General features: G+C 57.2%; 1 protein-coding gene across 1 annotated transcript in view; it reads right to left on the bottom strand.

Moving 5' to 3' along the window:
- Window positions 1–585: 585 nt before the first annotated feature.
- LOC137327800 (synembryn-A-like) overlaps window positions 586–23,498 on the bottom strand; it is a 43,640-nt gene continuing 20,727 nt past the window's right edge. Inside the window, exons 5-8 of the mRNA XM_067993608.1 lie at window positions 22,169–22,338; window positions 12,646–12,790; window positions 5,143–5,262; window positions 586–1,447 (exon numbers count right to left, since the gene is read on the bottom strand). Coding sequence (XP_067849709.1) covers window positions 1,327–1,447; window positions 5,143–5,262; window positions 12,646–12,790; window positions 22,169–22,338 — 556 coding nt within the window. The 3' untranslated portion in view covers window positions 586–1,326. The remainder of the gene's footprint in view (window positions 1,448–5,142; window positions 5,263–12,645; window positions 12,791–22,168; window positions 22,339–23,498) is intronic.

The raw sequence follows: 23,498 nt of genomic DNA, 5'->3' as shown, positions 1-23,498 counted from the left end.
CTCGGGTCAGCCTGGTCCCGTTCCCCCCTCTCTCTCTCGGGTCAGCCTGGTCCCGTTCCCCCCTCTCTCTCGGGTCAGCCTGGTCCCGTTCCCCCCTCTCTCTCTCGGGTCAGCCTGGTCCCGTTCCCCCCTCTCTCTCTCGGGTCAGCCTGGTCCTGTTCCCCCCTCTCTCTCTCGGGTCAGCCTGGTCCCGTTCCCCCCTCTCTCTCTCGGGTCAGCCCGGTCCCGTTCCCCCCTCTCTCTCTCGGGTCAGCCCGGGCCCGTTCCCCCCTCTCTCTCTCGGGTCAGCCTGGTCCCGTTCCCCCCTCTCTCTCTCGGGTCAGCCTGGTCCCGTTCCCCCCTCTCTCTCTCGGGTCAGCCTGGTCCCGTTCCCCCCTCTCTCTCTCGGGTCAGCCTGGTCCCGTTCCCCCCTCTCTCTCGGGTCAGCCTGGTCCCGTTCCCCCCTCTCTCTCTCGGGTCAGCCTGGTCCCGTTCCCCCCTCTCTCTCTCGGGTCAGCCTGGTCCCGTTCCCCCCTCTCTCTCTCGGGTCAGCCTGGTCCCGTTCCCCCCTCTCTCTCGGGTCAGCCCGGTCCCGTTCCCCCCTCTCTCTCTCGGGTCAGCCCGGTCCCGTTCCCCCCTCTCTCTCGGGTCAGCCTGGGCCTGGTATTGTAAAGTTTCTCACCCTTCACCTTTAAAAGATGAACTGATGGTGCTCTGCGATTGGCCTTTTCTGTGGGTAAATACCACCCCCCAATCAGAAAAACTGAAAATCTACCAATGGGGGAAAGGAGGAGCTGGGGCTGGGAGAGGGGAGGTGAAGAGTCCAGTGAGAATTGGGGAAACACACATGGAGCCCGATGGCCATATCACGTCCTGAGTATATAACGCAACGATTGAACAGGGGTCAGTGTTCACACCAGATCGACAGTGAGGGGTTTGCACACTCACCGATAGCCCGAGTGTGCAACTCACAGCCTCACTATAATGGCAGCAGATGTTGCTGATCTGTTAAAGGGGAGGGCAGAGCAGGAATCAGCCCTTTGTCCAACATAAATACCCTCTTAATGTTTGCCTTTAACAAAACAATTATAAATATTCCCCGTGTATCAGTGTATTCTTCGTGCTGCCGTTGGAGGAATCACCTCGACAGTTTCTTGCGTGTGGTTTGATATTTGGTTACAGGCCAGTGCTCAGTCTGACGTGTCCAGCATGGCCCGTTCACCAGACCCCTTTACTGGGACGCTGCACAAACAGCACAGACACGACTAAACCTACCAGTCACTTATGGAAACTAATGGAGTAAAAAAAAACTCATCGAGCGGCCCACACTCCTCAAGGTCGGCCGTCTCAGTCTGAATCAGAGTCTGAGTCGGACAATTCTCGCCGATCGGCCAGCTGGTGCATTGCCTCTTCGAAAGGAGCCATCTTCCCGTCCGGGGCCACTCCCATCGGCTGGATAATCTTCTCCCTGCGTTTAAAGAACACCAGCGTTAACGAGAGCGTTCCTGATATAAAGGGGACGAATATTGTGAACAGTGGAGACCGGTAACGGGACGGGGGGAGAGCTCTCCTGCTCCCTGGGGCTCACTCTCACACTGCGCGGGGCAGTTATACGCCAAGCCACCAATATTCATTTTATTACTTTCTAACTGGGGAGCAATATTTGTACCCGCAGCAAACTTAAAAGGGGCAAAGTGGCAACTGGAAATCAATCACGCCCTCGGAGCTGATCCCTCCGTTCTACGGCCAGACAAACGTGACACGTGAACACAGAAACCCTTTCAATCGATTCATTCAATGAATCTGCTAAAGGTCAGAGTGAAACTAGCCCAGAAATAATCAGCTGAAGTCACGCTGAGTGATGTTAACCCATTGGAGCGAATTCCTCTGTCGCTATTTTAACAACGGAGAGAGTCTGTTCATTTTAAACACGTTAACACCGTGCCTGAAATCGGGGCTGGAATTTTATACAGAGGTTCTGTCACCTTTCTTGTTAACGTCACAAAGGCCGAGTTTGAGCCCTACGTGTTTTTTTTTAAGAACTGATAAGAATCAAATCTGTTTTATAAGAACATAAGAAACAGGAGCAGGAGTAGGCCAATCGGCCCCTCGAGCCTGTTCCGCCATTCAATAAGATCATGGCTGATCTGATCCTAACCTCAAATTTAAATTCATGTCCAATTTCCTGCCCGCTCCCCGTAACCCCTAATTCCCTTTACTTCTAGGAAACTGTCTATTTCTGTTTTAAATTTATTTAATGATGTAGCTTCCACAGCTTCCTGGGGCAGCAAATTCCACAGACCTACTACCCTCTGAGTGAAGAAGTTTCTCCTCATCTCAGTTTTGAAAGAGCAGCCCCTTATTCTAAGATTATGCCCCCTCGTTCTAGTTTCACCCATCCTTGGGAACATCCTTACCGCATCCACCCGATCAAGCCCCTTCACAATCTTATATGTTTCAATAAGATCGCCTCTCATTCTTCTGAACTCCAATGAGTAGAGTCCCAATCTACTCAACATATTTTCATTTTTATCTTTAACAGAGTTTTAACATCCAGGGAACAGTTGGATCAGATTCTATAAAGTACAGGACAACTTGACTCTAAGTATTTCGACCTGACTCCACTTATTTCTCTCTATGGAACATAGGAACAGGAGTAGGCCATTCAGCCCCTCGAGCCTGCTCCGCCATTTGATAAGATCATGGCTGATCTGTGATCTAACTCCATATACCTGCCTTTGGCCCATATCCCTTAATACCTTTGGATGCCAAAAAGCTATCTATCTCAGATTTAAATTTAGCAATTGAGCTAGTATCAATTGCCGTTTGCGGAAGAGAGTTCCAAACTTCTACCACCCTTTGCGTGTAGAAATGTTTTCTAATCTCGCTCCTGAATGTTGGGCTTCAGTCGGCTAAACACCTACACCTTTATTTAAAGGTGTAACACTCAGCTTCACGGAGCAGGTGTCAAGGCCCTGACGGGAATAGTGTTCATTTAAGGAGTTATTGTGTTCATTTAAGGAGTTATTGTGTTCATTTAAGGAGTTATTCTACAACTTTCAAAAAATATACATTCCACTGAGGAAAAAAGGGTGTAAAAGAAATGACAGCCATCCGTGGCTAAGTAAAGAAATTAAGGATAGTATCCGACTAAAAACAAGGACATATAAGGTAGCCAAACTTAGTGGGAGGATAGAAGATTGGGACGTCTTCAAAAGACAACAAAAAGTAACGAAAGGATTGATTAAGAAAGGGAAGATAGATTATGAAAATAAATTAGCAAAAAATATAAAAACAGATAGCAAGAGTTTCTACAGTTATATAAAAAGAAAAAGGGTGGCTAAGGCAAACATAGGTCCCTTAGAGGATGAGACCGGGAAATTAATGGTGGGAAACATGGAGATGGCAAAAATGCTGAACAAATATTTTGTTTCAGTCTTTACGGTAGAGGACACTAAGAATATCCCAACACTGGACAAACGGGGGGCTCTGGGCGGTGGGGGGGGAGGAGCTAAATACGATTAAAATCACTAAGGAATTGGTACTCAAGGCGGATAAATCCCCTGGACCTGATGGCTTACATCCTAGGGTCTTGAGGGAAGTGGCAGTAGGGATTGTGGATGCTTTGGTAATAATTTTCCAAAATTCTCTGGACTCAGCAAGGGTCCCGGCAGATTGGAAAACTGCGAATGTAACACCCTTATTTAAAAAGGGTAGTAGGCAGAAGGCTGGAAATTATAGACCAGTTAGCCTAACATCTGTGGTGGGTAAAATTGTGGAGTCTATTATTAAGGAGACAGTAGCAGAACATTTGGATAAACATAATTTAATAGGACAAAGTCAGCATGGCTTTACGAAGGGGAAGTCATGTCTGACAAATTTGCTTGAGTTCTTTGAGGACATAACGTACAGGGTGGATAAAGGGGAACCAGTGGATGTAGTGTATTTAGACTTCCAGAAGGCATTCGACAAGGTGCCACATAAAAGATTATTGCTCAAGATAAAGAATCACTGGATTGGGGGTAATATTCTGGCATGGGTGGAGGATTGGTTATCTAACTGGAAGCAGAGAGTTGGGATAAATGGTTCATTCTCGGACTGGCAACCAGTAGCCAGTGGTGTTCCACAGGGGTCGGTGCTGGGTCCCCAACTCTTTACAATCTATATTAACGATTTGGAGGAGGGGACCGAGTGTAACGTATCAAAGGTTGCAGATGATACAAAGATGGGAGGGAAAGTAGAGAGTGAGGAGGACATAAAAAACCTACAAGGGGATATAGACAGGCTGGGTGAGTGGGCGGAGATTTGGCAGATGCAATACAATGTTGGAAAATGTGAGGTTATGCACTTTGGCAGGAAAAATCAGAGAGCAAGTTATTATCTCAATGGCGAGAAACTGGAAAGTACTGCAGTACAAAGGGATCTGGGGGTCCTTGTGCAAGAAAATCAAAAGGTTAGTATGCAGGTGCAGCAGGTGATCAAGAAGGCCAACGGAATGTTGGCTTTTATTGCTAGGGGGATAGAATATAAAAACAGGGAGGTATTGCTGCAGTTATATAAGGTTTTGGTGAGACCGCACCTGGAATACTGCATACAGTTTTGGTCTCCATACTTAAGAAAAGACATACTTGCTCTCGAGGCAGTACAAAGAAGGTTCACTCGGTTAATCCCGGGGATGAGGGGGTGGACATATGAGGAGAGGTTGAGTAGATTGGGACTCTACTCATTGGAGTTCAGAAGAATGAGAGGCGATCTTATTGAAACATATAAGATTGTGAAGGGGCTTGATCGGGTGGATGCGGTAAGGATGTTCCCAAGGATGGGTGAAACTAGAACTAGGGGCATAATCTTATAATAAGGGGCTGCTCTTTCAAAACTGAGATGAGGACAAACTTCTTCACTCAGAGGGTGGTAGGTCTGTGGAATTTGCTGCCCCAGGAAGCTGTGGAAGCTACATCATTAAATAAATTTAAAACAGAAATAGACAGTTTCCTAGAAGTAAAGGGAATTAGGGGTTACGGGGAGCGGGCAGGAAATTGGACATGAATTTAGATTTGAGGTTAGGACCAGATCAGCCATGATCTTATTAAATGGCGGAGCAGGCTCGAGGGGCCGATTGGCCTACTCCTGCTCCAATTTCTTATGTTCTTATGTCACTGTTACCTGGACAGCTTGTCGAACATGTTGAACAATTTCATGGCCTCGTACTCCTTCTGCTCGTCCGTCATTCTGTCCATGGGATTCACCACCACCTCCTCGACCCGCCCAGTCACGGGATTAATGCTGCAACACACACACAGTGCGGGAGGGTGAGAGGTTCAGAGACTGAGTGGACTGAAAGTTCTCCCTCCTCCCTGGCTCAGCCCTCGCTCAGTACACTCACAGACAGGAGGGTGCTGCTGCCCCCCCAGTACCTCACCCTACGTGAGCCGAGATAGTCACCACTCCCAAGCTGTTCGACCGTGGGAGGGGCCCAAAGCTGCCGTTCCGAAATTAATTTTTTCTTATCGCAACTTAGAATCTTTTCTATTTTCACTCACGGGATGCGGGCGTCGCTGGCGAGGCCGGCATTTATAGCCTGCCCCTCGTTACCCCGAGCAGGTGGTCGTCGGCATTCTTCCTGAACAGCTGCAGGTTTGCCGCAAACTGAGCGTCTCGCTCGGCCGCTTCAGAGGGCAGTGAGGAGTCAACCACGTGGGCACGGAGACTGGAGTCACCTATAGGCCCAGACCGGGTAAGGACGGCAGGTTTCCTTCCTAAAAGGACATCAGTGAACCAGTCGGGTTTTTAATGACAATCCGACAGCTTCAGGTCACTTTTACTGAGTCCAGATTTTTATTTCCAGGTGTTTTTTCTTAAAAACTGAATTCAAATTCTCAAACTGCCTTGGAGCGTTTGATCTCTCGAACTCTGGATTATTAATCCAGTAACAGACGCACCCACAGCAGGTGCAGATTTTGCTCCAGTTATGAGAATACGCTTCAAATCCCTCCATGGCCCTCGCCCCCTCCCTATCTCTGTAACTCCCTCCATGGCCCTCGCCCCCTCCCGATCTCTGTAACCCCCTCCAGCCCCACACCCCTCCCTATCTCTGTAACCCCCTCCAGCCCTACACCCCTCCCTATCTCTGTAACCCCCTCCAGCCCCACACCCCTCCCTATCTCTGTAACCCCCTCCAGCCCCACACCCCTCCCTATCTCTGTAACCCCCTCCAGCCCCACACCCCTCCCTATCTCTGTAACCCCCTCCAGCCCTACACCCCTCCCTATCTCTGTAACCCCCTCCAGCCCCACACCCCTCCCTATCTCTGTAACCCCCTCCAGCCCCACACCCCTCACTATCTCTGTAACCCCCTCCAGCCCCACACCCCTCCCTATCTCTGTAACCCCCTCCAGCCCCACACCCCTCCCTATCTCTGTAACCCCCTCCAGCCCCACACCCCTCCCTATCTCTGTAACCCCCTCCAGCCCGACACCCCTCCCTATCTCTGTAACCCCCTCCAGCCCCACACCCCTCCCTATCTCTGTAACCTCCTCCAGTCCTACACCCCTCCCTATCTCTGTAACCCCCTCCAGCCCCACACCCCTCCCTATCTCTGTAACCTCCTCCAGTCCTACACCCCTCCCTATCTCTGTAACCCCCTCCAGCCCTACACCCCTCCCTATCTCTGTAACCTCCTCCAGTCCTACACCCCTCCCTATCTCTGTAACCTCCTCCAGTCCTACACCCCTCCCTATCTCTGTAACCCCCTCCAGCCCCACACCCCTCCCTATCTCTGTAACCTCCTCCAGCCCCACACCCCTCCCTATCTCTGTAACCCCCTCCAGCCCCACACCCCTCCCTATCTCTGTAACCCCCTCCAGCCCCACACCCCTCCCTATCTCTGTAACCCCCTCCAGCCCCACACCCCTCCCTATCTCTGTAACCCCCTCCAGCCCTACACCCCTCCCTATCTCTGTAACCCCCTCCAGCCCCACACCCCTCCCTATCTCTGTAACCCCCTCCAGCCCCACACCCCTCCCTATCTCTGTAACCCCCTCCAGCCCCACACCCCTCCCTATCTCTGTAACCCCCTCCAGCCCCACACCCCTCCCTATCTCTGTAACCCCCTCCAGCCCCACACCCCTCCCGATCTCTGTAACCCCCTCCAGCCCCACACCCCTCCCTATCTCTGTAACCCCCTACAGCCCCACACCCCTCCCTATCTCTGTAACCTCCTCCAGCCCCACACCCCTCCCTATCTCTGTAACCCCCTCCAGCCCGACACCCCTCCCTATCTCTGTAACCTCCTCTAGCCCCACACCCCTCCCTATCTCTGTAACCCCCTCCAGCCCCACACCCCTCCCTATCACTGTAACCCCCTCCAGCCCCACACCCCTCCCTATCTCTGTAACCCCCTCCAGCCCCACACCCCTCCCTATCTCTGTAACCTCCTCCAGCCCCACACCCCTCCCTATCTCTGTAACCTCCTCCAGCCCCACACCCCTCCCTATCTCTGTAACCCCCTCCAGCCCCACACCCCTCCCTATCTCTGTAACCCCCTCCAGCCCCACACCCCTCCCTATCTCTGTAACCCCCTCCAGCCCTCCACCCCTCCCTATCTCTGTAACCCCCTCCAGCCCCACACCCCTCCCTATCTCTGTAACCCCCTCCAGCCCCACACCCCTCCCGATCTCTGTAACCCCCTCCAGCCCCACACCCCTCCCTATCTCTGTAACCTCCTCCAGCCCCTCCCTATCTCTGTAACTCCCTCCAGCCCCACACCCCTCCCTATCTCTGTAACCTCCTCCAGCCCCTCCCTATCTCTGTAACTCCCTCCAGTCCTACACCCCTCCCTATCTCTGTAACACCCTCCAGCCCCACACCCCTCCCTATCTCTGTAACCTCCTCCAGCCCCACACCCCTCCCTATCTCTGTAACCCCCTCCAGCCCCACACCCCTCCCTATCTCTGTAACCTCCTCCAGCCCCACACCCCTCCCTATCTCTGTAACCCCCTCCAGCCCCACACCCCTCCCTATCTCTGTAACCTCCTCCAGCCCCACACCCCTCCCTATCTCTGTAACCCCCTCCAGCCCCACACCCCTCCCTATCTCTGTAACCCCCTCCAGCCCCACACCCCTCCCTATCTCTGTAACCTCCTCCAGCCCCACACCCCTCCCTATCTCTGTAACCTCCTCCAGCCCCACACCCCTCCCTATCTCTGTAACCCCCTCCAGCCCCACACCCCTCCCTATCTCTGTTACCCCCTCCAGCCCGACACCCCTCCCTATCTCTGTAACCCCCTCCAGCCCCACACCCCTCCCTATCTCTGTAACCGCCTCCAGCCCCACACCCCTCCCTATCTCTGTAACCCCCTCCAGCCCCACACCCCTCCCTATCTCTGTAACCCCCTCCAGCCCGACACCCCTCCCTATCTCTGTAACCCCCTCCAGCCCCACACCCCTCCCTATCTCTGTAACCCCCTCCAGCCCGACACCCCTCCCTATCTCTGTAACCCCCTCCAGCCCCACACCCCTCCCTATCTCTGTAACCTCCTCCAGCCCCACACCCCTCCCTATCTCTGTAACCCCCTCCAGCCCCACACCCCTCCCTATCTCTGTAACTCCCTCCAGCCCCACACCCCTCCCTATCTCTGTAACCTCCTCCAGCCCCACACCCCTCCGTATCTCTGTAACCCCCTCCAGCCCCACACCCCTCCCTATCTCTGTAACTCCCTCCAGCCCCACACCCCTCCCTATCTCTGTAACCTCCTCCAGCCCCACACCCCTCCGTATCTCTGTAACCCCCTCCAGCCCCACACCCCTCCCTATCTCTGTAACTCCCTCCAGCCCCACACCCCTCCGTATCTCTGTAACCCCCTCCAGCCCCACACCCCTCCCTATCTCTGTAACTCCCTCCAGCCCCACACCCCTCCCTATCTCTGTAACCCCCTCCAGCCCCACACCCCTCCCTATCTCTGTAACCTCCTCCAGTCCTACACCCCTCCCTATCTCTGTAACTCCCTCCAGCCCCACACCCCTTCCTATCTCTGTAACCTCCTCCAGCCCCACACCCCTCCCTATCTCTGTAACCTCCTCCAGCCCCACACCCCTCCCTATCTCTGTAACCCCCTCCAGCCCCACACCCCTCCCTATCTCTGTAACCCCCTCCAGCCCCACACCCCTCCCTATCTCTGTAACCTCCTCCAGCCCCACACCCCTCCCTATCTCTGTAACCCTCTCCAGCCCTACACCCCTCCCTATCTCTGTAACCCCCTCCAGCCCTACACCCCTCCCTATCTCTGTAACCCCCTCCAGCCCCACACCCCTCCCTATCTCTGTAACCTCCTCCATCCCTACACCCCTCCCTATCTCTGTAACCCCCTCCAGCCCTACACCCCTCCCAATCTCTGTAACCTCCTCCAGCCCCTCCCTATCTCTGTAACTCCCTCCAGCCCTACACCCCTCCCTATCTCTGTAACCTCCTCCAGCCCCACACCCCTCCCTATCTCTGTAACCTCCTCCAGCCCCACACACCTCCCTATCTCTGTAACCCCCTCCAGCCCCTCCCTATCTCTGTAACCCCCTCCAGCCCTACACCCCTCCCTATCTCTGTAACCTCCTCCAGCCCCTCCCTATCTCTGTAACTCCCTCCAGCCCTACACCCCTCCCTATCTCTGTAACCCCCTCCAGCCCGACACCCCTCCCTATCTCTGTAACCCCCTCCAGCCCCACACCCCTCCCTATCTCTGTAACTCCTCCAGCCCCACACCCCTCCCTATCTCTGTAACCCCCTCCAGCCCCACACCCCTCCCCATCTCTGTAACCTCCTCCAGCCCCACACCCCTCCCTATCTCTGTAACCCCCTCCAGCCCGACACCCCTCCCTATCTCTGTAACCCCCTCCAGCCCCACACCCCTCCCTATCTCTGTAACCCCCTCCAGCCCTACACCCCTCCCTATCTCTGTAACCCCCTCCAGCCCCACACCCCTCCCTATCTCTGTAACCCCCTCCAGCCCCTCCCTATCTCTGTAACCCCCTCCAGCCCGACACCCCTCCCTATCTCTGTAACCCCCTCCAGCCCCACACCCCTCCCTATCTCTGTAACCCCCTCCAGCCCCACACCCCTCCCTATCTCTGTAACCTCCTCCAGCCCCTCCCTATCTCTGTAACACCCTCCAGCCCGACACCCCTCCCTATCTCTGTAACCTCCTCCAGCCCCACACCCCTCCCTATCTCTGTAACCCCCTCCAGCCCCTCCCTATCTCTGTAACCTCCTCCAGCCCCACACCCCTCCCTATCTCTGTAACCCCCTCCAGCCCCTCCCTATCTCTGTAACCTCCTCCAGCCCCACACCCCTCCCTATCTCTGTAACCCCCTCCAGCCCCTCCCTATCTCTGTAACCCCCTCCAGCCCTACACCCCTCCCTATCTCTGTAACCCCCTCCAGCCCTACACCCCTCCCTATCTCTGTAACCCCCTCCAGCCCTACACCCCTCCCTATCTCTGTAACCTCCTCCAGCCCCGCCCTATCTCTGTAACTCCCTCCAGCCCTACACCCCTCCCTATCTCTGTAACCCCCTCCAGCCCGACACCCCTCCCTATCTCTGTAACCCCCTCCAGCCCCACACCCCTCCCTATCTCTGTAACCTCCTCCAGCCCCACACCCCTCCCTATCTCTGTAACCTCCTCCAGCCCCTCCCTATCTCTGTAACACCCTCCAGCCCCACACCCCTCCCTATCTCTGTAACCTCCTCCAGCCCCACACCCCTCCCTATCTCTGTAACCCCCTCCAGCCCCACACCCCTCCCTATCTCTGTAACCCCCTCCAGCCCCACACCCCTCCCTATCTCTGTAACCCCCTCCAGCCCCACACCCCTCCCTATCCCTGTAACCTCCTCCAGCCCCTCCCTATCTCTGTAACTCCCTCCAGCCCCACACCCCTCCCTATCTCTGTAACCTCCTCCAGCCCCTCCCTATCTCTGTAACTCCCTCCAGTCCTACACCCCTCCCTATCTCTGTAACACCCTCCAGCCCCACACCCCTCCCTATCTCTGTAACCTCCTCCAGCCCCACACCCCTCCCTATCTCTGTAACCCCCTCCAGCCCCACACCCCTCCCTATCTCTGTAACCTCCTCCAGCCCCACACCCCTCCCTATCTCTGTAACCCCCTCCAGCCCGACACCCCTCCCTATCTCTGTAACCCCCTCCAGCCCCACACCCCTCCCTATCTCTGTAACCCCCTCCAGCCCCACACCCCTCCCTATCTCTGTAACCCCCTCCAGCCCGACACCCCTCCCTATCTCTGTAACCCCCTCCAGCCCCACACCCCTCCCTATCTCTGTAACCCCCTCCAGCCCCACACCCCTCCCTATCTCTGTAACCCCCTCCAGCCCGACACCCCTCCCTATCTCTGTAACCCCCTCCAGCCCCACACCCCTCCCTATCTCTGTAACCTCCTCCAGCCCCTCCCTATCTCTGTAACACCCTCCAGCCCCACACCCCTCCCTATCTCTGTAACCTCCTCTCGCCCCACACCCCTCCCTATCTCTGTAACCTCCTCCAGCCCCACACCCCTCCCTATCTCTGTAACCCCCTCCAGCCCCACACCCCTCCCTATCTCTGTAACCCCCTCCAGCCCCACACCCCTCCCTATCTCTGTAACCCCCTCCAGCCCCACACCCTTCCCTATCTCTGTAACCTCCTCCAGTCCTACACCCCACCCTATCTCTGTAACTCCCTCCAGCCCCACACCCCTCCCTATCTCTGTAACCTCCTCCAGCCCCACACCCCTCCGTATCTCTGTAACCCCCTCCAGCCCCACACCCCTCCCTATCTCTGTAACCTCCTCCAGCCCCACACCCCTCCGTATCTCTGTAACCTCCTCCAGTCCTACACCCCTCCCTATCTCTGTAACTCCCTCCAGCCCCACACCCCTTCCTATCTCTGTAACCTCCTCCAGCCCCACACCCCTCCCTATCTCTGTAACCTCCTCCAGCCCCACACCCCTCCCTATCTCTGTAACCCCCTCCAGCCCCACACCCCTCCCTATCTCTGTAACCCCCTCCAGCCCCACACCCCTCCCTATCTCTGTAACCTCCTCCAGCCCCACACCCCTCCCTATCTCTGTAACCCCCTCCAGCCCCACACCCCTCCCTATCTCTGTAACCTCCTCCAGCCCCACACCCCTCCCTATCTCTGTAACCCCCTCCAGCCCGACACCCCTCCCTATCTCTGTAACCTCCTCCAGTCCTACACCCCACCCTATCTTTGTAACTCCCTCCAGCCCCACACCCCTCCCTATCTCTGTAACCTCCTCCAGCCCCACACCCCTCCGTATCTCTGTAACCTCCTCCAGCCCCTACAACCCTCCGAGATCTCTGCGCTCCTCCAATTCCGGCCTCTTGCACATCACTGATTTCCATCGCTCCACCATTGGCGGCCGTGCCTTCAGCTGCCTCGGCCCCAAACTCTGGAATTCCCTCCCTAAACCCTCTCTGCCTCTCTCTCCTCCTTTAAGACGCTCCTTAAAACCTCCCTCTTCACCTGTCCTAACATCTCCTCATGTGGCTCGGTGTCAAATTTTGTTTGATAATCGCTCCAGTGATTTGCCCTGGGCCGTTTCACTATGTTAAAGGGGCTGTATAAACACAGGCTGTTGATGATGTTGAACTGACAGGGACTCACTTGGCTTTGGCTTCTTTATATTCTTCAGTGTCGGTATCTTCATCTTCCGAATACATTCCCTCCGCTCTGGCGCCTCCCATCAGGCCTCTGGCAGCGAGCAGTCCTGCTGCATTCCCGTAGCCGGTGTATTTTACAAACCTCGCAACTGAATGAGAATAAAAATCGGAGGGGAGCAGTTAGAGGGGCAGGAACCAGTCGGCGAGACCCTCGCCCAATTCAGGAGCAGGTCCACGGCCAGTTCCCCGAGTCCAGGCCCAGCAACGAGCATCGTCAGGGCAATGGGTCGGTCAGGGGGATCCTGTAATCCAGCCCATGTCCCAGCCCCAGGCCGAGCGTTCGCATCAGGCCGGACCTTCACCGACTAAATCATCAGCAGCGCGTTTAATAAATCTCAAAGGGAAAAATCTCAAACATTTATTTGAGTTAAAATTTGAATAAAGGGAAAAAGGAGAGGATTTGGGGGCGGGGGGGGGCGGGGGGGGAGACGCGGGGCGGGGGGGGCGGGGGAGAGACGCGGGGCGGGGGGGGCGGGGGAGAGACGCGGAGCGGGGGGGGCGGGGGAGAGACGGGGCGGGGGGGGCGGGGGAGAGACGGGGGAGAGACGGGGAGCGGGGGGGGCGGGGGGGAGACACGGGGAGCGGGGGAGGCGGGGGAGGGACGCGGAGCGGGGGGGGGGGGCGGGGGAGAGACGGGGCGGGGGAGAGACGGGGCGGGGGAGAGACGGGGCGGGGGAGAGACGGGGCGGGGGAGAGACGGGGCGGGGGAGAGACGGGGCGGGGGAGAGACGGGGCGGGGGAGAGACGGGGCGGGGGAGAGACGGGGCGGGGGAGAGACGGGGCGGGGGAGAGACGGGGCGGGGGAGAGACGGGGCGGGGGAGAGACGGGGCGGGGGAGAGACGGGGCGGGGGAGAGACGGGGCGGGGGAGAGACGGGGCGGGGGAGAGACGGGGCGGGGGAGAGACGGGGCGGGGGAGAGACGGGGCGGGGGAGAGACGGGGCGGGGGAGAGACGGGGCGGGGGAGAGACGGGGCGGGGGAGAGACGGGGCGGGGGAGAGACGGGGCGGGGGAGAGACGGGGCGGGGGAGAGACGGGGCGGGGGGGCGGGGCGGGGGGGGCGGGGCGGGGGAGAGACGGGGCGGGGGAGAGACGGGGCGGGGGAGAGACGGGGCGGGGGAGAGACGGGGCGGGGGAGAGACGGGGCGGGGGAGAGACGGGGCGGGGGAGAGACGGGGCGGGGGAGAGACGGGGCGGGGGAGAGACGGGGCGGGGGAGAGACGGGGCGGGGGAGAGACGGGGCGGGGGAGAGACGGGGCGGGGGAGAGACGGGGCGGGGGAGAGACGGGGCGGGGGAGAGACGGGGCGGGGGAGAGACGGGGCGGGGGAGAGACGGGGCGGGGGAGAGACGGGGCGGGGGAGAGACGGGGGGGGGGGCGGGGGGGGAGAGACGGGGCGGGGGAGAGACGGGGCGGGGGGAGAGACGGGGCGGGGGAGAGACGGGGCGGGGGAGAGACGGGGCGGGGGAGAGACGGGGCGGGGGAGAGACGGGGCGGGGGAGAGACGGGGCGGGGGAGAGACGGGGCGGGGGAGAGACGGGGCGGGGGAGAGACGGGGCGGGGGAGAGACGGGGCGGGGGAGAGACGGGGCGGGGGAGAGACGGGGCGGGGGGGGCGGGGGAGAGACGGGGCGGGGGAGAGACGGGGTGGGGGAGGGGCGGGGCGGAGGGGGGGGGGCGGAGGGGGGGGGGGCGGGGGGGGCGGGGGAGAGACGGGGCGGGGGGGGCGGGGGAGAGACGGGGCGGGGGGGGGGGCGGGGGGGGGGGCGGGGGAGAGACGGGGCGGGGGGGGGCGGGGCGGGGCGGGGGGGGCGGGGCGGGGGGGGGGCGGGGGAGAGACGGGGCGGGGGAGAGACGGGGCGGGGGAGAGACGGGGCGGGGGAGAGACGGGGCGGGGGAGAGACGGGGCGGGGGAGAGACGGGGCGGGGGAGAGACGGGGCGGGGGAGAGACGGGGCGGGGGAGAGACGGGGCGGGGGAGAGACGGGGCGGGGGAGAGACGGGGCGGGGGAGAGACGGGGCGGGGGAGAGACGGGGCGGGGGAGAGACGGGGCGGGGGAGAGACGGGGCGGGGGAGAGACGGGGCGGGGGAGAGACGGGGCGGGGGGGGCGGGGGAGAGACGGGGCGGGGGAGAGACGGGGCGGGGGAGGGGCGGGGCGGGGGGGGGGCGGGGCGGGGGGGGCGGGGGAGAGACGGGGCGGGGGGGGCGGGGGGAGAGACGGGGCGGGGGAGAGACGGGGCGGGGGAGAGGCGGGGCGGGGGAGGGGCGGGGCGGGGGGGGCGGGGCGGGGGGGGCGGGGGAGAGACGGGGCGGGGGGGGGGGCGGGGGAGAGACGGGGCGGGGGAGAGACGGGGCGGGGGAGAGGCGGGGCGGGGGGAGAGGCGGGGCGGGGGAGAGGCGGGGCGGGGGAGAGGCGGGGCGGGGGAGAGGCGGGGCGGGGGGGGGCGGGGGAGAGACGGGGCGGGGGGGGGCGGGGGAGAGACCGGGCGGGGGAGAGACCGGGCGGGGGAGAGACGGGGCGGGGGAGAGACGGGGCGGGGGAGAGACGGGGCGGGGGAGAGACGGGGCGGGGGAGAGACGGGGCGGGGGAGAGACGGGGCGGGGGAGAGACGGGGCGGGGGAGAGACGGGGCGGGGGGAGAGACGGGGCGGGGGGAGAGACGGGGCGGGGGAGAGACGGGGCGGGGGAGAGACGGGGCGGGGGAGAGACGGGGCGGGGGAGAGACGGGGCGGGGGAGAGACGGGGCGGGGGGAGAGACGGGGCGGGGGAGAGGCGGGGCGGGGGAGAGGCGGGGCGGGGGAGAGGCGGGGCGGGGGAGAGACGGGGGGGGGAGGGGCGGGGCGGGGGAGAGACGGGGCGGGGGGGCGGGGCGGGGGGGCGGGGCGGGGGGGGGGCGGGGGGGCGGGGCGGGCGGGGCGGGGGGGGCGGGGCGGGGGGGGGCGGGGGGGGCGGGGCGGGGGGGGGCGGGGCGGGGGGGCGGGGCGGGGGGCGGGGCGGGGGGGCGGGGGGGGGCGGGGCGGGGGGGGCGGGGCGGGGGAGAGACGGGGCGGGGGGGGGCGGGGGAGAGACGGGGCGGGGGAGAGACGGGGCGGGGGAGAGACGGGGCGGGGGAGAGACGGGGCGGGGGAGAGACGGGGCGGGGGAGAGACGGGGCGGGGGAGAGACGGGGCGGGGGAGAGACGGGGCGGGGGAGAGACGGGGCGGGGGAGAGACGGGGCGGGGGAGAGACGGGGCGGGGGGAGAGACGGGGCGGGGGAGAGACGGGGCGGGGGGGGGCGGGGGAGAGACGGGGCGGGGGAGAGACGGGGCGGGGGAGAGACGGGGCGGGGGAGAGACGGGGCGGGGGAGAGACGGGGCGGGGGAGAGACGGGGCGGGGAGAGACGGGGCGGGGGAGACGGGGCGGGGGAGAGACGGGGCGGGGGAGAGACGGGGCGGGGAGGGGCGGGGCGGGGGGGGCGGGGCGGGGGGGGCGGGGGAGAGACGGGGCGGGGGGGCGGGGGAGAGACGGGGCGGGGGGGCGGGGGAGAGACGGGGCGGGGGGGGCGGGGGAGAGACGGGGCGGGGGAGAGGCGGGGCGGGGGAGAGGCGGGGCGGGGGAGAGACGGGGCGGGGGAGAGACGGGGCGGGGGAGAGACGGGGCGGGGGAGAGACGGGGCGGGGGGGGCGGGGGAGAGACGGGGCGGGGGGGGGCGGGGGAGAGACGGGGCGGGGGGGGGGCGGGGGAGAGACGGGGCGGGGGGGGCGGGGGAGAGACGGGGCGGGGGGGGGGGCGGGGGAGAGACGGGGCGGGGGAGAGACGGGGCGGGGGAGAGACGGGGCGGGGGAGAGACGGGGCGGGGGAGAGACGGGGCGGGGGAGAGACGGGGCGGGGGAGAGACGGGGCGGGGGAGAGACGGGGCGGGGGGAGAGACGGGGCGGGGGAGAGACGGGGCGGGGGAGAGACGGGGCGGGGGAGAGACGGGGCGGGGGAGAGACGGGGCGGGGGAGAGACGGGGCGGGGGAGAGACGGGGCGGGGGAGAGACGGGGCGGGGGAGAGACGGGGCGGGGGGGGGCGGGGGAGAGACGGGGGGCGGGGGGGGCGGGGGAGAGACGGGGGGGGGGGGGGGGGGAGACGGGGGGGGGGGGGGCGGGGGAGAGACGGGGGGCGGGGGGGGCGGGGGAGAGACGGGGGGGGGGGGGGGCGGGGGGAACGCGGACCAGACTCTGCTCCTCGATCGCCACTGGTTTCAGGGTTGCCAACTCTGGTTGGACATATTCCTGGAGGTTGCATCACATGACCGGCCACCTCCGACCGTTCCGCCCCTCCTCTCCCGCCATTGGTCACCCGACACACTTATCCTTTGCATGCCCCGCCCTCACACTCTTGCCATTGGTCACCCGACATGTCAATCTTTGCTTGCCCCGCCCCCTCCTTCCCATTGAGAAGTGAACAGACTCTTCGTTCCCCGATTGGATGATTCTTGACCGTCAATCAAACAGCCTTTGCTTCTCATCTCCAATATTTTTGTAACGAATGAACAAAACTGTTCCAGGACACACGATTTATTTCAGACACCCTGGGATTCTTGCCCACAGCAGAGTTCAGGAAATCAATCTGTAATTCCTGGTGATTCCCGGACAATCCTGGAGAGATGGAAACCCCGAACAAATCCCTCATCACAATCAGATGTCTGTTTCACCTGAAGGAATTGCCAAAGTAATTAAACTGCCAACTGCAGTACAAAGGAGCAGGAGGAGGCCATTCAGCCCCTCGAGCGTGTTCCACCATTCAGTTAGATCATGGCAGATCTGTATCTTAATTCCATTTACCCCCCTTGGTTCCTTAACCCTTAATTCCCTTACCCAACAAAAATCTATCGATCTCAGTCTTGAAAGCTCCAATTGACCCCCAGCCTCAACAGCTTTTTTGGGGGAGAGAGTTCCAGATTCCCACTCCCCTTTGTGTGAAGAAGTGCTTCCTGACATCACCCCTGAACGGCCTGGCTCTAATTTTAAGGTTATGCCCCCTTGTTTTGGACTCCCCCCACCAGAGGAAATCGTTTCTCTCCATAAGAACATAAGAAATAGGAGCAGGAGTAGGCCATTCGGCCCCTCGAGCCTGCTCCGCCATTCAATCAGATCATGGCTGATCTTCGACCTCAACTCCACTTTCCCGCCCAATCCCCATATCCCTTGATTCCCTTAGTGTCAAAATATCCATCAATCTCAGTCTTGAATATACTCAATGACTGAGCATCCACAGCCCTCTGGGGGAGAGAATTCCAAAGATTCACAACCCTCTGAGTGAAGAAATTCCTCCTCATCTCAGTCCTAAATGGCCAATCCCTTATCCCGAGACTATGCCCCCGAGTTCTAGACTCTCCAGTCAGGGGAAACGTTCTCTCAGCATCTACCCTGTCAAGCCCTCTCAGAAATTTATACTTTTCAATGAGATAACCTCTCATTCTTCTGAACTCCACAGAATATATGCCCATTCTATCTACCCTAACAAATCCTTTAATCATCATAAACACTTCAATCAGAGGTGGTAAAACCGCAGGTAAAGATTACGCAGGCAGAAAGGAAATGGGTGACCGCCAGGCAGAGTAAAAGGACGAGGCAGGTAGAGCAGGAGTCCCCTGGGGCCATCTCCCTCTCAAACAGATATTCTGCTTTAGATACTGTTGGGGGAGATGGCTTATCAGGGGAAAGCAGCAAGAGCCAGGTTCGGGGCACCACGGGTGGCTCTGCTGCACAGGAGGGGAGGAAGAAGAGTGGCAGGGTTATAGTGATAGGGGATTCGATTGTAAGGGGAACAGATAGGCGTTTCTGCGGCCGCAAACATGACTCCAGGATGGTATGTTGCCTCCCTGGTGCTAGGGTCAAGGATGTCACGGAGCGGCGGCAGGACATTCTGGAGGGGGAGGGTGAACAGCCAGTAGTCGTGGTGCATATCGGTACCAACGACATAGGTAAAAAAAGGGATGAGGTCCTGCAAGGTGAATTTAAGGAGTTAGGAGATAAATTAAAAAGCAGGACCTCAAAGGTAGTGATCTCAGGATTACTACCAGTGCCACGTGCTAGTGAGTATAGGAACAGGAGAATAGACAGGATGAGTGCGTGGCTGCAGGGATGGTGTAGGAGGGAGGGATTTCGATTCCTGGGACATTGGGACCGGTTCTGGGGAAGGTGGGACCTGTACAAACGGGACGGGTTACACCTGAGCAGGACCGGGACCAATGTCCTCGCGGGGGTGTTTGCTAGTGGTGTTGGGGAAGGTTTAAACTAGAGTGGCAGGGGGATGGGAACCTGAGCGGGGAGTCAGAAGGGAATAAAGTTGAGAGCAGCAAGAGAGGGGAAGACCCAGGGGAAATTTACAATACAAATAGTACAAACACTTGTTCAAGAACAAGTGAAAGGGAAAAGCGTAGAGCAGCAGAAAGAAAGTGTACTTTAGACACGACAGATAAAATAAAAACTAGAAGGCGTAAAGTGATTAACCCAGCATCAAAGCTGAAGGTCAGACCAGGGTGTGTGGCCCAACTAAGAGTTCTATATACAAATGCACGGAGTATAAGGAATAAATTAAATGAACTACAGGTTCAAATTCAAATTGGAGGGTATGACATGATAGCTATTACTGAGACATGGCTGCAGGATGGTCAGGATTGGGAACTAAATATACCAGGTTATAAGGTCTACAGGAGAGATAGGGAAAATGGAAGAGGGGGAGGAGTAGCCTGAATGATTAGAGATTAAATCATTTCAAAGATAAAGGAGGATATAACGAGAGGTAAGCAGCCAACAGAGACCTTATGGGTTGAATTGAGAAATAGGAAAGGATCGAAGACTATAGTGGGAGTTGTGTATAGGAGCCCTGGCAGCAGCTCTGAAGTGCTAGATTGTATAAATGCAGAGATTAGACAAGTGTGTAACAAAGGCATAGTGGTCTTAATGGGGGACTTTAACCTTCACATAGATTGGGAAAAGCAGACGAGCAACTGTCAGAAAGGTAGTGAATTTCTTGAGTGTGTCTGGGATAGTTTTCTACAACAGTATGTCCTAGAGGCAACAAGGGGGCAAGCCATACTAGATTTAGTAATGAGTAATGAACCAGATTTAGTTAACGGCTTAACTGTGCGTGAACATCTATCCAATAGTGATCATAACATGATCGAGTTCAATGCAGTGTTTGAAAGGGAAAAAAGTGAATCAGCTGCTAAGATTCTAGACTTGAGTAAGGCCGACTTCAATGGGATGAGACAGAGACTGTCCACAGTAAACGGGGCAAATCTGTTCATGGGTAAAACGACTGATGATCAGTGGGAAATGTTTAAAGAAACATTTAACGTGATACAGAACCGGTTTATACCCCTGAGGGGCAAGAACTCTACTTGCCAAAAAAAACAGCCATGGACGACTAAAGAGGTAAGGGACAGTATAAGACGTAAGGAAAGGGCATAGAAAAAGGCAAAAAATGGCACAGATCCTGGCGAATGGGAAAGATACAAAGATCAACAAAGGGTCACAAAACAGATAGTAAGAGCTACAAAAAGAGAGTATGAAAAGAAACTCGCAAGGGATATCAAAACCAATACGAAGAACTTTTATAGTTATATTAGGAAAAAGAGGGTGGTCAGGAGCAGTGTTGGCCCCTTAAAAACTGAAAGTGGGGATATTGTCATTGACAATGGGGAAATGGCGGACATGTTGAACAATTACTTTGCGTCAGTATTTACAGCAGAAAAAGAGGATAGCATGCCGGAAATCCCAAGAAAACTAATATTGAATCGGGGACAGGGACTCGATAAAATTAACATAAGCAAAGCAACAGTAATGAAGAAAAAAATAGCACTAAAGAGTGACAAATCCCCAGGACCAGATGGTTTCCATCCCAGGGTTTTAAAGGAAGTCGGTGAGCACATTGCAGATGCCCTAACTATAATCTTTCAAAGTTCTCCAGATTCAGGAACTGTCCCTCCAGATTGGAAAATTGCACATGTCACTCCGCTTTTTAAGAAAGGAGAGAGAGGGAAACCAGGGAATTATAGACCAGTTAGCCTAACATCTGTTGTGGGGAAAATGCTGGAGTCTATAATTAAGGATAGGATGACTGAACACCTCGAGAATTTTCAGTTAATCAGAGAGAGCCAGCATGGATTTGTGAAAGGTAGGTCGTGCCTGACAAACCTGATTGAATTTTTTGAAGAGGTGACTAAAGTCGTGGACAGGGGAATGTCAATGGATGTTATTTATATGGACTTCCAGAAGGCATTTGATAAGGTCCCACATAAGAGACTGTTAGCTAAGATAGAAGCCCATGGAATCGAGGGAAAAGTATGGACCTGGTTCGGAAGTTGGCTGAGCGAAAGGCGACAGAGAGTAGGGATAATGGGTAGGTATTCACATTGGCAGGATGTGACTAGTGGAGTCCAGCAGGGGCCTCAATTATTCACAATATTTATTAACGACTTAGATGAAGGCATAGAAAGTCTCATATCTAAGTTTGCCGATGACACAAAGATTGGTGGCATTGTAAGCAGTGTAGATGAAAACATAAAATTACAAAGCGATATTGGTAGATTAGGTGAATGGGCAAAACTGTGGCAAATGGAATTCAATGTAGACAAATGTGAGGTCATCCACTTTGGATCAAAAAAGGATAGAACAGGGTACTTTCTAAATGGTAAAAAGTTAAAAACAGTGGATGTCCAAAGGGACTTAGGGGTTCAGGTACATAGATCATTGAAGTGTCATGAACAGGTGCAGAAAATAAACAATAAGGCTAATGGAATGCTGGCCTTTATATCTAGAGGACTGGAGTACAAGGGGGCAGAAGTTATGCTGCAGCTATACAAAACCCTGGTTAGACCGCACCTGGAGTACTGTGAGCAGTTCTGGGCACCGCACCTTCGGAAGGACATATTGGCCTTGGAGGGAGTGCAGCGTAGGTTTACTAGAATGGTACCCGGACTTCAAGGGTTAAGTTACGAGGAGAGATTATACAAATTGGGGTTGTATTCTTTGGAGTTTCGAAGGTTAAGGGGTGATCTGATCGAAGTTTATAAGATATTAAGGGGAACAGATAGGGTGGATAGAGAGAAACTATTTCCGCTGGTTGGGGATTCTAGGAGTAGGGGGCACAGTCTAAAAATTAGAGCCAGACCTTTCAGGAGCGAGATTAGAAAACATTTCTACACACAAAGGGTGGTAGAAGTTTGGAACTCTCTTCCGCAAACGGCAATTGATACTAGCTCAATTGCTAAATTTAAATACCAAAGGTATTAAGGGATATGGGCCAAAGGCAGGTATATGGAGTTAGATCACAGATCAGCCATGATCTTATCAAATGGCGGAGCAGGCACGAGGGGCTGAATGGCCTCCTCCTGTTCCTATGTTCCAAGATCACCCCTTAATCTTCTATACTCGAGGGAACACAAGGCGAGGAGAGGACGGAGAGGGAATTCAGAGGGGTTCTGGGCTCTCACCGCTCTCCTTGCAAAGCACAAAGAGGAATTCGGCAGCACAGCGTTTGAGATCGGTGTCGATGTGAGTCATCAGTCGCACCAGCTTGTTCCGGAGTAAGTTTCCCACCTCGGGTCGAGTCTGTACGTCACGGAGTGGAGGAAGTACCTGGTGGGTCAAAGCCGATTCCCATCTACGTTAATGCTCGGTGCGAACCACACACAGCGCATGCACACAAACCGAGTATCAACTGCACAGCCTCAGTCGACAGCTCAACACACACACACACACACACACACACACACGTGTGCAACAAACAGACACGGGTAACACACACCACATACACAACACGCACAACAAACATGCACGCATAACACACGTGTAACAAATATGCAACACACATGCGTGTAACAAACACAAGACCATAAGAGATAGGAGCAGGAGGAGGCCATTCGGCCCCTCGAGCCTGCTCCACCATTTAATGAGATCATGGCTGATCTGATTTTTATCTCAACTCCACTTTCCCGCCTTTTCCCCATTTCTTTTGACTCCCTCGCTGAGCAAAAGTTTGTCTAACTCAGCCTTGAATGTTTTCAATGACTCAGCCTCCACAGCTTTTTGGGGTAAAGAATTCCAAAGATTCACGACCCTCTGGGAGAAGAAATTCCTCCTCATTTTCGACTTAAACGGGCGACCCCTTATTCTAAGACTATGCCCCCTAGTTTTAGATTCCCCCATGAGGGGTAACATCCTCTCAGCATCTACCCTATCGAGTCCCCTCAGAATCTTGTATATTTCAATAAGATCTCCTCTCATTCTTCTAAACTCCAATGAGTATAGACCCAACCTGTTCAATCTTTCCTCATAAGACAACCCTTCCATACCCGGAATCAACCTAGTGAACCTTCTCTGAACTGCCTCCAATGCAAGTATGTCCTTCCTGAAATAAGGGCACCAGAACTGTTCGCAGTACTCCAGGTGTGGTCTCACCAGCACCCTGTACAGTTGTAGCATGACTTCCCTGCTTTTATACTCCATCCCCCGAGAAATAAAGGCCAATATTACGTTTGCTTTCCGGATTACCTGCTGCACCTGTATGTTGACTTCTTGTGTTTCATGTACGAGGACACCCAGATCCCTCTGTACCGCAGCATTTTGTAATATTTCTCCATTCAAATAATATTTTGCTTTTTTATTTTTCCTCCCAAAGTGGATGACTTCACATTTTCCCACATTATATTCCATCTGCCAAATTTTTGCCCATTCGCTTAACCTGTCAATATCCCTTTGCAGACACTTTGTGTCCTCATCTCAACTTGCTTTTCCACCTATCTTTGTATCATCAGCAAATTA

Source organism: Heptranchias perlo, chromosome 12, assembly GCF_035084215.1.
Source record: "Heptranchias perlo isolate sHepPer1 chromosome 12, sHepPer1.hap1, whole genome shotgun sequence".
In the NCBI taxonomy this organism is placed as follows: Eukaryota; Metazoa; Chordata; class Chondrichthyes; order Hexanchiformes; family Hexanchidae; genus Heptranchias; species Heptranchias perlo.
This window is presented reverse-complemented; position numbering and strand designations above follow the sequence as displayed.